Below are 15,453 nucleotides of genomic sequence, written 5' to 3' on the forward strand. Positions count from 1 at the left end.
TTAACCTTTAAATTGCTAGCATTTGGAGAACACATATCCCGTCCTGTGGTTTTGCAGTGAAAAGAGAGTTTGGAACATTTAAGTAACCATTTAACTTAAAGTTCAATACTTGCCTAGCAAATTGAGCAAACTCATTGTGTATGCAGGCCAGCATATATATGTTGTTAAGAATTTAGGATGCAATATGTGTTTTCCTAACATTAGCAGCAGAGGTTAAGTATCTAGCTGCCTAAGATGTGATAGCATAGCCCCTCTAAGAGATTTCTGAGGGGCCCTGGTTGGTTGGGCTGACTTGCGCTCTGGAGGTGCTTTTGTCTCTCTGCTCATTATAAAGAGGGAGCCTGGAGAGTACCTTGGGTTTGGTACTAAAATGTCAGCCTAAAGTTAGATGAGAATACTGTTTTCAGCATCTTAAATTATTTTCAGCTAAATAATTTTCTGAGTCTTTAAAGATATTTTTGTCTTACCTACCCTGAAATGTATCTTTGGTTACCCTAACAATTATAACTAAAATCTAGCTTTGCTATCATATTCTTTTTACATGACTCCAACTGAAATAATGGGTCATTTTCTGTGGTTGGTAATGATGTAGTGGTATTGGTAGCATGGTAGGATGAAATGTCCTTGCCTCAGTTTATAAGATATGTTTAGGTATTAGTGGACATGTTTTCTATATATAATTTCAGAGGTGTTCCACAAGTTGCGTGTTGTAGTTTACATTTAAGATACAGCTTTAGATACAGGGTTAGCATTGCACAGTCTATAGCTGAGTCAAAAGAACAAAGTGTATTTCCATCCTGCCAGGTACACTTTTTATCCAGTAAACCTGGATAAAACGTCTACATGGATGTGACTAAACTTTCTGTCCTTGCACAGTTCTGCAGCATGGTTTGTACAGGGTAGCACTTTCTCTGTCACTCACAGACTACATATCCCAGCCAAACCTGATTAGTATTTCCAAGCCTCTTCAGTTCTCATACTACCCACCCCTGTCTTTCCAAACTGCGTGGTCAGATTCCTGTCTGCTCCCTCACTCTTTACCCCTCCACCTTCAACAACAGCTTCCTTTGACTTTTGGGCATGCTAGACCTGTGGATGTCAGCAGATATCCCAATGTTGGCTTCTGAGCAGTGTAGACACTAACCTGGGAAAAAATTGAATTGTTATGGAGTTAGTGTACTAAAGCTGTCCTAGACTTCAGTTAACGCTACAGATGCATCCAGTATGAAAGGTCTCTGTCCTTTATACTTGGCCACAGTATCACCCTTGAAGAGAATGGCAGCTATTGGGCTGCTGCTTGTGCCCAAAGCATGACACAGTTAGGAGGAAGGTACATTTCATGCTACATCTATCTCTTATCGCTACCCTGAGCAGTAAAATTTCATTATTACCCTGAGAAAGGTGCAAAGGTGGATTTAAAATCTCAGAGAAAGTTTGCTGTATATTTACTCTTCTAGCAAATAATAGTTTGTATTTCTGGATGCTTTTTAGTACTGTACTGAAGGTCAAAGGAGGAGTCCTGTTGATGCTTCCATGGATAAATCCTTGAACTTAAATTACTAATTCCTCTGAGATTTTGGATGAAAAAAATTATGATAAGTTCAAGTCTCGCAAGCATATAATTGATAAATGGGTTACATTTTGCAAAAGACTTTGCAATACTAACTTTAAAAAGGTTCATTCCAAAATGTACTTTGTTTATTCTTTTTTATTCTGCAGGTTTATTTCTATATAGGACTGCTATTGAATATATTAAAATTGGTATGACATATATATTATAAAACCAAAATTCTTTAGAGGAGAGGTTTTTTTACAGTATACACTGTGAATTACCTGTCAAGAGATTCTAATTAGTGTTTCGATTATGCGGGCAACTAAGTGAGATGCAAATTACCTGGGGCGTATTCTCATTCTTATTATTGTTCCACTTAATTGATGAACAGGAAATCAGTAAACCAGTGAAAGAAACTGTTTTAGCATGAGAATGCATTCTGTAACTGCTTGTGGGAATTCTACAAAAGAATCGAGTCTTCAGCATTTCAGTGATGATGAAAACCATCCCAGACAACCTGAAGGAAGGTTTACTGTAAATCCTGTTACGTCCCCTTACATATGTTACATTCAAAGGGTAAATATAAATCTAACAGAACTGTGAGAGAGACATTAAATCTTCATTTAAATGTATTGAGTCGTCCAGCAATCCTGCCTTGGAACAAAGGGAAGGTAGATTTTGTTGTAACCACAGTCTAGCACATCAGCTGTGGAAGGGCTGCATCCTGGTATTGTTCAGTGCTGCAGTGCTGTACTACCATTTCACACCCTACCATTTCACATGTGCCTTGCTGTCTTTTGGGAAAATGACCCTATCCTCAGCAGTACTCACATGCTAAGCAATAGTATACTTAACAGGAATCAATTATCTATACTGTTAAAGTATTGGCGCAGTCCTGGACATGCTTTTGGTCCACACTGTCCAACATCATTGACTGAAACAATCTCTAGACAGTGGTCAAGTTTTGGAATACTTCAGGGGCCATTTGCAGTAACAGTCTGCGTGCTGCTTCCCTTCATTGTAGACCAGGAAAGTTTACCATCACGGGTGCAAGCCAGTCTGTCCCAACTCACTCTGAACTAGAGTAGCTACTTACCCTTTTCAACCATTCCACTTCTAGGAAAAGTAGGAATTTTGAAGTGTGTCAAAAGTGCATAAAACATACAGATTCTGGTCTTTTTTTGTTAAACCCAGTGCAAGATGCCCATTGATTTGTGAGTGGCCAGCAGCTGTGGACTGTGTTATATATAGGGCCAGTGTGTAAGAAAGGTAGGCTGAGGACATGGCCAAACCACCTTCTCTTCTGATTATTGCCTAGGAGTAGCACAGAGGAATGTTTCATCTGACCAAGTACAGATGTCAGCACCTGAACCAGTTATTACAGAAACCCTCTTATAGGCTGTGGGGAAAACATAGTGCTTCTAGAACATGACTTGTGATGTATTTTAAATGTTTACATGAGGACATTTCAAGATGCCTTTTTTCCTTCATCCCCTATGAAGGGAACCAAAAGTAGTTAGCTCAATGTAAATCCTATCTCAGGGCCATTTCAGTCAGGTATAACTTGGAGGAAGCTTTACAGTCTTTTAGGTTATGCCATGGGCCAACGGGGGATCCCTGATTGTTCTTTGAGTTACATTTCCCCTCTTACTAGCTAAAACAACACTCCTGCAGATCTTGCAGTGGTGGCCATTAGTCTGAAGTAATATGTCCTTACAGACATAAGGTCAGTGTTTATGGGAAATACTACCCTTTTGTATTCCAGTCTTCTGTATACTAACCTTCTTTTTTACCACCTTAGAAAAGCATTGGTGTTTGAAATAGTGCCTGTAGTGTATATGTGACAAAAGATTTTTTTGCATTTAAAATAAAATGATAGATTTTTCTTGCATTCTGTATGACCAGCAGAACCTTTGATGTGCTTAAGAGGTTTATTATATGATTTTAACTCTAGGGAAGGTGACATTACTTTTGTTTTATAGCTGTATAACAATCAGACATGAATGTTATGACATATATGAGGAGATGAGTTTCTAATACTGATCATTATTTTAATCCTTCTCTTTCCTGCATCAGAAATGTAGTATTACAGGTCAGAGATGTAGTACAGAATTATGTGCTTAAGGAACAGATTTTCAAAAAGGTTAATGCATCTTCTGGGTTGTAAAATGAAGGTGATTTGAGGGGGGCTTTTTTCTTTTTTTTTTTCTCTTTTTTTATACATAAAAAAGCTTCTAGAAATTATACAGAGTGCTTTAAAAGGGTAGTGATTTTAACACCATGTTGAAGGAAATGAATGGAAAAGTCTTTTCATGTTTGGTTCTCTGATCTCTCCAGGATGTCTAATTATTTCTTGAATTGTAGAGTTAGTTTTCCTAAGCTTGTGTGAGAAGTTGTCATTGCATTTTTGACCTGGCATAAAAGGCCATGTCTGCCATCTCCTTTTATTGTTCAGCATGTCACAATATTTCACAATATTTTTCTTATTATGAAGAAAATATCTATAGCTAAAATTATCCGTTGTATACAGCACTAGAATGCTTAGATCTGCTTTCATCCAAAATTTTCTAAGTTATATATAACAGGTTATATACTTACATATCTAATTAATAACTTCAATTTTTGATATTTTATGGTCTTAAATGCTATATCATGCTTTTATAGCAAGTACCGCTTTCGCATAGTGGAAGTAAGAAAAGTGTCTCAAGTGAGACTTAGGCTTGTGTTGGGACAGTGTTTGAATTTATCTGTACAGTTCAGAGTAAATGTATAAAACATATTGAGCTGCTCTGAAAGGTTTAATCATAAGAGACAAAACCCTTTTGAGAAAGGTACTTGAGTTCAAAAATTGTTTAAAATATTTGAAAATCTGACTGTCAGGTTTACCCAGAGTATATATTCAAATGGATGCATTAAGAGATGGAATTATAACACTAATGTGAATATGATGATCTGAAAGGATAACATAACTGAAGTGAAGATATAAAGTAAAAATCCAGTAAAAAGCATATTTATACTTAGCACTATTATAAATGGGGATTTTTAAAGGTTATCCTTCTATATAACAGCCTGGACTTTTTTTTAACCTAAAGGAGTTCGTTAAGCATGACTTCTGCACACATTTTTCACATTTTTTCATTGTCCATGTGGGATCATGGGCTCTTAAGTATGTGGTGTTGTGGTAGTTCAGTTGATGAAACTAAGCAAAAGCCTAAAGCTAAGCATGTGCGTCAGAGTTGTCTTGAAGTAAATGTGTGTGTGACAGGTAACTCCCAGGTATGATCCCATGAAGGGGACTTGATTGTGCATAATCACTCAGCAGAATGAATTAGTTGAATCATTTAATGCCAACTAAGTATTGTATGCTGTTGTTAACTAAAAATGTTTACATTTCTCAGGAAGTTTCACTGTTTTTAATGCATGATATTGTTGTACCAATAAACAGAAGTCTTGATTAAAGCCAACTGCTAAGTAGTGTAATTCACTAAATATTAGGAAAAAAAAATATCTTACTTTATTCCCTATTCACAGGAAATATTTCAGGAAGTAATTATGTCCTTCTATTTCCTATAAGGGTAGCAGAGGGGAGCCAGGTCCTGCGGGTCCTCCAGGTCTACCAGGAAAATGGGTAAGCAGTTTATTTCCATATTCAGTGCTCATGTTTACTTTCAAGGAACTATGGTATCATCTGGAAGTACACTTACCCATTTATCCATGCAGGGAACTGAAAATAACATTGAAACAAGTGATTGTTGAGTTTCTTTTTCAGTCCTCTGTGACTGTGCTAATATTAGAAAATGCTGTTTTAAAGTATATGGAGATGTGTGGGACTTTTTCTTCTATTTAAAAAAAAAACCCATAAATCCTGTGATGTGTGAAGTTGGGTTGCACACTCCTGTGTGGGCTGCATGTACTTGGGGAATGCAAGCAGTGAAAGACTGGCTTTCTGCTAACAGCTGTGTGAAACTAATGAATGGAGCACGTTATGAATGCCACCTTTTACCAGTGCTCCAGCAGTATTTACACAGTAACAGTCAGAAAGAAGCATTAGCTGGGGAGGTTTTGGCTGAAAGAGCCTGCTGTTACAGAGGAATGCGCAAATCACGAAGTGCAAGATCTTAGGAAGTATTTTCAAGAGAACCAGACTGTCGTCGAGGGACTTGGAGGGTGGAAAGCCCTGTAAGCCATTTCTGATGTGTTTGTCAGCAATAAAATCATAATAAGACGCTGTTAAAATGGCTCTATTTTGGATCAGCTCTATTTTCATCAGATAATCCTCTTTCATCAAGTTAGTACTGTTCTGGGAATAAGATTCTGCCCAATCTGCTTGTCAGGGTATGACCCTTAGTTGTTCATTCTAAAACAGATTGGGTAAGTTTACATCCTTGACTTATTTTCACAGGGTCCCCAAGGTGATATTGGACTTCCTGGACTGCCAGGTCCTCCAGGCCTACCTGGTGGTAAGGGTGACCGGGTAAGAAATGCACTCATACATACAGACTGCAGTTTGACATCAGGAGTAAATACAATAATTGGAGCATTGTTTTCAGTTTTTACGTGAATTAATGTCTGGTTTCTTGTTTTCTATGTAGATCTGTTAACTGCTTGAAAGCAGTGCTCTAGGAGCCCATTAACTACTTGTAGCTCATAAAATATATAAGAAAACTCTTGACAGTGTTACTTAAGGGACTGAAATAAGATTGCTGGCGTAAATATTTCCTTTTTTAGGAGTTTGAATGATTTAAAGGCCTAAATCATATTGCAAATCATTGATGCAGCCAGATCTGAAGCTCTAAGTCAGGGTCTCTGGTCACTAAAGAGCTTTGGAACTTCAGCCCTGGTCTACAGTAGATGCAATGCCTTTTACATATGTCTTAGGACCTGCTATAGAAATGCACAGGCTAATGCAGCTACTGAGACACCTATGCATATATGCACAATTGCAGGTTATAAGTACCTCTTCTAGTATTTTGTTAAGAGGGAAGAACTGGGCCCTGGGGATCTCAGGATACCTGCAGAAGATATCTTACTTTGCTGAATAAAAGTCAGTGAAGACAGTATATAAACCCCCAAATGTTTCTTATCTTCATTTGCTTATAGGAGGCTACAGAGGGTGGAGTTCACTCACCAAACTTCAGACATCTTTGTTATAGAAATAGTCAGTTCTACACTGCGTTTCATCCTTCTTACTTGAGGCAGCTATTTCAGTATTAAATAAATTGCACTTGTGAAGTTCCTCTTACTTTTCCACTGACAATTGAAGAGTTACAGGACTGTTAGTCAGACATAGGTATCACTGCTGTAGATGTCTTTAGTTGCACAGAGAAATTTTGCCCCTGATATGCTCCCAGTATACATCATAGGGTGGCTAGATAGGGCTTGCAGTTGTTTTTGGCAGTTTTAAAAAGCTGCCCAGGTACTTACAAACACATTTCTAAGTCTTTGTTGTTGCTGAGGTATTTTTTTGTGTGTTTGTTTTGTCGTTTTGGGGTTTTTTTTAATGCTGAGATCAGGAACGTATGTTTCTAGTCAAATGTAAGTATTGACATAAAGCATTATTAGACTGGTAATGATTCATACTTTAGACTTCTCCAGAGGGAGATTGAAGGTACCCGAGGAAGCAAATCTGGAAGGAAAATAACTAGTATTTGTTGCAGTGCTGACAGTCTCCCACCAAAGATGCCTGATTTTCCTCATTTACTGTATAAAGAGTCTGGACCTCTAGGAAAAGAGCAGAACTTAGATGCTGTGAACAGACCCAGTGAGATTCAGGCTACAGCCAGGAGGTTACTGTCCATCTAACTGGCAGATGACAGTATCCCATGCCCGGAGCTTTCTTTAAAATCCTAGGGTTAGTTTAATGCCCTGTGCAAATACCTTAAAGTCTAAAAAGCTGTGCTAGCAATTATCTCATCCTGTGATTGCTTTATAGCTTTCCTGTTTTGAGATGAGTGTCCGCTTGTATCCCTGATTAATTTTTTTTATTTCAGTTGCATAGAGGCTAGAGTGAATTTTCTGGGGCAGGCTTAAAATGGCTGCAGCTTTGCCAGTAGCACTGATCTGCAGTACGTATTCCAAGTCACAAGCCTGGAGAGCATTGTGCCACTCTATCCTTTCTCTTTCCTGTTCAATTTGCGAGTGCATCTGTCTTACAGAGAGCCAAACATCCTTGTAAGGGTTTCGAAATAGGTATCTCTGTAGCCTGTTATCCCTAGTCTTTGGGTCAACTACTGCTATCAATAAGTTCCAGACTGAAGCGATCTTTCTTCTCTTGCTGATTTCAACACTTCAGGGATCTTAGAAAGTTCTGTTGTGAAGCCCATATATGCGTGATAAGAGTTGATGTAAATAGCAACCAGAAGCCAAGTAGAATTCATAAAAAACCATATTTCAGTAGTCATTTTTGATCCCAAAGCTGTTAGATACTGGGTACTATCTGCTGGCACCTTGTCACATGCAGGTGATTTAGACAGCTTAAAGAACCTCTGCCAAAAGTATCAGCAAAGTGGTTTTATTGAAGTAAGATGTTGTAGAAGTGAGACTTAAAGTTTTGATGGCAAAGTTCTCTCTGTTACTTACTGCCAAGGATATAACACTGATTCAAAGTTATCAACACAAAATCAAAGTTACCAACACCAAATCTTAGTGTACTATAATGCAAGGTTATGCGTGATATCGGTCACTTAATGAAGATCTGCAGTTGGTAAGGGGTCTCTCAGCCTCAAGGAAGAACCTTGAGAGGTGTCCCAGCTCAAGAGGAGATCACCGCCATGCAGCCAACTGCTTAGCAGGGAGAGCTCAAAGAAGGCTCACTCAGGCTGTCATATTTATGGAATGAAGTCAAATTTATGGTGGTAGTCAAATTATGTGTGATGGAAAAGGTAGGCATGCGACTACTTGTACACACAACATTTTTTTGTCTGCTGACAAATGAGTCTTGGAAGAACCACCTGCTATTCATGTGTTAATGGCATGGTCAATGTTCCAGTTTCCAAGCCCGTATGCATCAATTCCTACCATGTCACCCTGTTCCTGTGTGGGTTTTCAGAGAACAGATAGGAACTGGAGAAGTTCTTGGCCTGGTTATGGCCTAGGCCTTTACTTCCTTTGGAACCTGAACCAAACTGCCTCTAGTTTGGTCAAGGAGTCGAGTGCATCCATCACACACTTGACATATTATAGCAGAGACAGCAATACAAAACAATGTTACAACAATGGATCTCACGTCAGTGAATCTTACGGAGTGGTTATGCAGATATGTTATGGGTAATGGCTGAACGCCAGTATTCACCACTTACACTGTTTCTAATTCACATCTTTTGAATTGGTTTCAGAAACTCTAGTTCTGTCTCTTTTAGTAAATCAAGCAGCACCAGGCCAAGACCGAAATGTGGGCACTGGAACACAATCCTTTATACTGTTAAATAGTTAGTGTAGCCCCTGGTACAGTTTTGGCTGATGCTGACTGGCAGTTTTGCAAACAATTCCTGGGCATGGTTTGAGAGGGATTTTTACAAATAGATAAGCGGTATGTCAAAAAAGTGGATATTTTCATATTTTGACATCTTACCCTGTTGTCTCCATTGATATTTTGGGAGTCAATGTAGAATAGATTCATATAGTTTCAGCTGTGATTTTTATGTTTGCTAATAAAAATATTACAGGCCAAGTTCACAAAAGCAAAAGCTTCTCCTATCTCAGCCTTATCTATTGGCAATTCTGTTGCTCTAAAGAAGAGTAAGTGGAGAAGAAGAACCCCCAAAATGATGTTAGGTTGGAAGTCAATGTCTTTTTGAGTGAGTAATTGGAAAAACCTTAATAAGGCATGATTTTGAGAACACCTCAGACAAAATAGTTTCAGTGTTGCTTGACAAAGTTGGAATGTTCAGTTGGTCTGTGATTGGCTTTTTGTCCTCAGGAACATAAGAACAAATCTGAATTCATTACATTCTGGATGTTGCACCTGTTTGTGTGCCTGTATCTTATGTGAATTAAATGGATCTCTGAAATGGGAGAGAAAATGCTGTATCTCCATCTGTTTTAGAAAATTTTTTTAATGCACAGTTATAGTTCTTTAGGAATGTGTATGTTTGAATGTGCACAGACTGCAAAGAATGTTTAAGGATGGTGTGATTGGTTTTCTAACAGAACACAAATACTAAGATTTTCTTAAATAATACACTGTTCTACAAATGAAATACATTTCCTATAGAAACAAATTACATATGTTTGAAATTAACCAGATCATTAAGTTATTTCTCTTTGGTTCCTGCCTGTCCATACAGGTATGTTTTGTTACAGGATTCTAAGATGAAACATAATAATATATTATTTTTTTTTAAAAGGAATATCAACTTTAAGATACAAGCCATTTAGCTTTGACTGTAATGATTAAAATTCTAGAGACAGTTCTACTAAAAAACGTTGAGAATTAAACAGCAAGCATGACAAGATTGTGACTGAACTTGGGAATGTCTGTGCTTATCCCACATTAGCAGGGCTGGTATGGCCTACAGTAATATGGAATACTTAATAGGGCTAGAAAAATCGATACACTTACTGGATTTTTTACTTATGACTTCTAACCAATTTGCAGAGCAGAGTTGTAGCAGCTGCAAGAGCATCTGCCATGTAATGGGGAGATCTACTGTTTGACGGTCAGAATCTGTACCATCCAGTGTGGCAGTGGACTATATGTTCCATGCTATTACTTGCCTTCAGTCTGTCAACTTAATTATATAGTAAGATTTAAGCGCTTTCATTGTCATTCTTAAAAATTTGCAGCTTTAAAGGTCTCTTGCATTAATGCTAGATGGCAGGGAGGATTGAAGATAATTTAGTATGCTTTTGAACCTGCAGTTTCAGATTCTGAAATGTTTGTGGCTTTTTCTTTTTTTAATCTTCAACCTTTTAGGGTTCAGTGGGGGAACCAGGACCTAAAGGTGAACAAGTAAGTCATGCTAGAGATCATGGTACTTTCAAGTGACACTGCCATATGCTGCAGTACATTATGTTGACTAGATCTGAAGGCTGACAGTATGTCTTTTTTTTGGTATAGGGTGCACCTGGAGCAGAAGGAGATGGAGGAGAAAAGGGTGACTTAGTAAGGAGTTATTTTCTCTTCACCTGATCTAATATTTTGTTGTTGTAAATTAAAACTTTGAAGTATTGTTGAAGTGCTTCAAGCATATGTTTTGATCATTGAAGATCACATTTCAGTTTTATACTAACTGGGCATTGCAGGGCACAGCAGTTCTATTAGCCTGGTCACGCTATTCCTGCTGTTTTGAAAGCACTCTGATATACGCATATTCTATTATTAGATGTATAGTATTATACACAGTACAGGCTGCCTTGAAGAGGGGGTGTGTGTATCTATATATATAGATACATACGTAGAAATAGACTTAAGCATTTATATATAAATACATATATATGCATATACACACACACACACAAATTCTTGGAGTTTGAGGCAGTGAGGATGAGGAGGTAGTTTAATTCAGGTGAAACAGGAGCATAGATAATACATACCCTTAACAATTCAGACGTGATGGAAATATTTTGTATTCCCTTTATCTTTGGAAATAAGATTTAGCAACTGGATGTTTGGGAGAGGGAGAACGGTCTGGGAAGAGGCTCTAGCACTGTGATAATGCTGGAGAAATACATATACATGTATATGCCGCAGGAATGTGGTATATTGTGAATTCACATGGGTAATGCCTGGGTCATGTGCCCTTGGGTAAAGAGGATTTGTTTTCTACAGAAAGAGAAATGCACTTGTCCAGCAGCTTCTGTGGGGCCCCATCCAGCAAAGCCAGAACTTAATCTTTCAAAAAGAAGTAAACTGCTCCCTATTTAAAAAATGGTAGCCAGGTTGTGTGGTAGAAATGAGCACTTTTTTCCTACACTCTGCAATTCTGAAAGGCTTTTAAAGTTAATTAACAGCCCTAGTGAGCTAGATGTCCAGTAATTCAGCTTTACCATCATTATGCAGATTCCCAGGAAGCAACACTATAGGCTGTTCAAGTGTGCTGTCAGTTAGTCTGTTTTTAAACTTGATAACAGTTGTTATTTCTGTGTAATTTATGGCCTATTCCTTAACAGACAAGGTGGCCTTTCTGACCTCTAGAAACCAATTATTTCACCATTTAGGAATGGTGAAATTTAGGAACTGGGAAAATAGAATTTTCAGAAATCTCTCTAAAACTAATATGGAAACACTGAAGGAGAAGAGTTGATCTGTTTTGTAGGTGATTACAAGATTTTGAAACCTTTTTTCCCCCACTTCAGAGGGAAAACTAAAAACTTCTGAATAGTGGGACTGCAATTCTCAGTCAAGTGATAGAGGGATCTTGGGGTTGTTCAAGCCAGGAGCCAGGTTGCTGGGAACAGGAGCTTCTAGGGATTTGGCTTCTTCACAGCACTTGGGTAGACTCTTGCCTCATTTCAGTTGCATTTCTGTCAAGGCTAACACAACACCGTAAAATACCTGTAAATCTGTCAGGCTAGAAAAACCTGTTTAAATAATGCTTCCTTTAAAGGTTTCCAAGTAGTCCGCTGTCTGAGATGTTGTCCTGTGCTGTAACTGTGGTTTGAGTGGTTAGAGCCATGTGTCTAATTCTAAGATAAGCAATACAAAACCAATTATAATAAACATGCTTTCTTATTTGCACCTTACAGAAATGTTTTTGAGAGGGAATTTTAGGAAAAAAATTAAAATTTAAGTTTTATTTCCAAATGAATTCTAAATAATCTGAGGTGCAACTTTGTGTAAATTAACTAAATATGTGATTTTTTTTTTTTCTTATAGTGAAAAAAATCATGTCACATTTATTGCATTTGTAACGTCTATGATAATAGATACTCTTCTAATGAATTTGTCTTACTTTTGCTTAGGGTGATATGGGATTACCAGGAGCAAAGGGAGCTGTAAGTATAATGAATAGCATTGCTACAGAAATACAGAGATCAGTAGATCAGATTCTGATTTAAGGAAGAAAATACAAATAATGAGCTGAGCTCTTTATTATAGTTAAATTGAATGACTTCCAACAGCATTTCTTCTGTTTAAATTTTGAATACAGTTAATATTAAAATGAATTGGCTTTGGAAAAGAATTCATGTCCTGAATTCTAAGCTCCATGAAAGAGAAGCATCATTCAGCAGCAGTTTTCTGGCCATCTAATTTTTTTTTTTTTTGAGGAAATGAATGCACCCTTTGTACAGTAGGTGTTGTATAGAAAGGAGGCTCAGTGCAGTGGCTGCGTACAGCCTGTAATCTTTACACTGTGAAAAAGCTGGCAGCAGGACTGTAATGTCTGTGAAAGCAGAAGTATTTCTGGCCCAGATTCCTTTTTTTTTTTTTTTTTTTTTTTTTTTTAGAAATAACGAAATGATAGCCTTGATATCGATGGTGAAGAGAAGCTTGTCACATAAGAGAAAGAATTTGAGAGCTGAGCGCATTCTTTTATTTCAGGATCACTGAAGAATGGGATTGTAACAGCAGCTGACAGTTTGTGCTATGATACTAACACATGAACAGTTCTGTCTACAGGGAACTGAGGTTGAACATAACAGAAAGAGCTATGCTTGTGTTCTCAGTGGCCTGTGTGACTTTGGGGCTAAGCCACTGCAAGCCAGAGAGTGTTTACTGCTAATCAAGATCTTACAAGAAGGACATGAGGAAGAGATAGAGTAGAGGAGAAATCCATAGTTTTATCCCCCTAGGTTTTTAAAATCCTCTTCTCTTGATGAGGCCCTAGAGTGCTTGCCATTCTAGTAAGTACATACACAGGGATGAGTAATCCATTAGGGAACCTGCTAACTCACCAGGATGGGCAAGAAAGCAATAATGGCTTCCTGGTTGTATAGTCCATGAAGAGAATTTTGCTGTCGTCTTAATATATCTATGGAAGCATGTTCTTTGGGTTTTCTTCTGACAGGGACAGCAGTCAGCTGTCTGAGATGCAGCATAGATGGAGCTGAAATGGCTCCATCTTGTGGATCTAACTGATACCACAGTTGAGTAATTTGTTCTTGAGCATCTCTTTCAGCGGGTGTTCTTTTTTCTTCCCAGCAGATTTGGGAAGCCATAAGTACGTAGGATTTTTTTTTTTTTCTGCTTGTTTTGGGTTTTGTGGTGTTTTTGGGGGTTTGTTTGGGTTTTGGGTGTTCTTTTTCTTTCTTAGTACTACTATTGATAATAGTAAAATAACTTGTATTGAAAGTAACTTAGAAGTGCCTGTTGGCATAGGTCTCACTCTGCATGATATTTAATCACTTTTAGAAAATTTACTGGAGTGGAAGCTGTAGCTTTATTTACTAAATGTACTTAAGTGGACATATTGATGTAGTTTTATCAATCCTTTCATTCCCCAGGCATCAGGATGCTTGCACCAGTAGAACAGCTCTTTCTACCCCTTCCCTGAGTGAAATAAGCTGGCATTGCATCTGTTCAGGCAGTTTGTCAACATCAGTTTGTGTGAGGATGTTCCCTCCCCTATGCCAGCAAAATCCAGCGTAGGCATTAGAACCTGTGTGCAGTGAGCTCTGGCTCTGACAGATGTAAACAAAGCAAAAATGTGTGTTCCCAAGCAGCCTAGGGCCAGACGATACAGGCTCATGCTGTAGTACTCTCTACAAAAGGGCATGAAAGGCATTTAGAGCAAGCAGGAAGCTGGAATTTTTGTTATTTAAGGAGCACTTAATGTCTAGAAAAGTTGCATGTGACATGCACGAGGGTAGAATTAGAAACCAAGTATCTGCTGTTCCTTGACAAAAAGCCAATGTCTTGTGCATGTCACTATGGGTGCTGATTTGCCTCTTTGCACAGAGTACCTTATTTTTCCACTTCTCCCCCTTAAGTGAGGAATACAGACCTCATTTTAAGTTTACAAATCACACCACTGACTCCAGTCGCTTATTTAAAAAGAAGCTGTTCAACAACTCTACATCCCAGCATTCATTGCTTTGCATTTACAAATAGCTTCTGTCACCATTTTGATATGTCAGAATGAGTCTAACACTAGTACAGCAGTCCACTGAAATTCCTCTCTTTCATTGTCAGGTTGGTAATCCTGGAGACCCTGGTTCCCGTGGGCCTGAGGGAAGTCGGGGACTGCCTGGCATGGAAGGGCCACGAGGTTCACCTGGACCGCGAGGCTTGCAGGGTGAACAGGGTGCCCCAGGTCTGCCTGGCAGCCAAGGTTCAGCTGTAAGTACTGTTCTCATGTAATAATTGGTATCTTTTGAACACTTTTAGCTGTCACTCACACCACTCTTTTTTTTTTTGCATCAGGCGATACATACACATGCAAAACCCAAGTGGCACAGTAGAGTTTGAAATTCACTGTACCTCACAACAGACACATTTGTGCACCAGAGAAATCTTAGGATTGTACACAGTTAGGTCCTTGGGTCCTCAGCTTTCAGCTCAGTTCCATTTTTTTATGCCCACCCCACTCTTGTAGTGCATGTGAGACCATGTTTGATACGTGGGTGTATCACGCAGTATCTACCTTGCTAGTCAAATTGACTTCAGCTGGAATAGTTACACTTGCAGGGACTGGAACACCTTTTATTGACTGGTGTACTGATTTTGGCTGGGATAGAGTTAAATTTCTTCATAGTAGCTTGTATGGGGCTATGTTTCGGATTTGTGCTGAAAACAGTGTTGATAACACAGGGATGTTTCCATTACTGCTGAGCACTGCTTACACAGAGTCAAGGGCTTCTCTACTCCTCACAAGGCCCCATCAGTAAGTAGGTTGGAGGGACACAAGATAATAATTATTATTATTATTTCTTTTTATTCATTAAACTGTTTTTATCTCAACCCATGAGTTTTCTCACTTTTACCCTTCCAACTCTCTTCCCCATCCGACCGGGGAAGGAGT

At 38.4% G+C, this 15,453-nt stretch overlaps 1 protein-coding gene across 2 annotated transcripts in view; it reads left to right on the forward strand.

Annotated features, from left to right (window-relative positions):
- The window catches only part of COL9A1 (collagen, type IX, alpha 1), a 70,808-nt gene that overhangs the window by 45,868 nt on the left and 9,487 nt on the right, over window positions 1-15,453 (forward strand). For both annotated transcript variants that reach the window (XM_010565793.1, XM_010565792.1), the window contains exons 29-34: window positions 5,127-5,180; window positions 5,955-6,026; window positions 10,467-10,502; window positions 10,611-10,655; window positions 12,455-12,487; window positions 14,625-14,771. In XM_010565793.1, coding sequence (XP_010564095.1) covers window positions 5,127-5,180; window positions 5,955-6,026; window positions 10,467-10,502; window positions 10,611-10,655; window positions 12,455-12,487; window positions 14,625-14,771 — 387 coding nt within the window. The remainder of the gene's footprint in view (window positions 1-5,126; window positions 5,181-5,954; window positions 6,027-10,466; window positions 10,503-10,610; window positions 10,656-12,454; window positions 12,488-14,624; window positions 14,772-15,453) is intronic.

Source organism: Haliaeetus leucocephalus, unplaced genomic scaffold (genome assembly GCF_000737465.1).
Source record: "Haliaeetus leucocephalus isolate CR32 unplaced genomic scaffold, Haliaeetus_leucocephalus-4.0 Scaffold195, whole genome shotgun sequence".
In the NCBI taxonomy this organism is placed as follows: Eukaryota; Metazoa; Chordata; class Aves; order Accipitriformes; family Accipitridae; genus Haliaeetus; species Haliaeetus leucocephalus.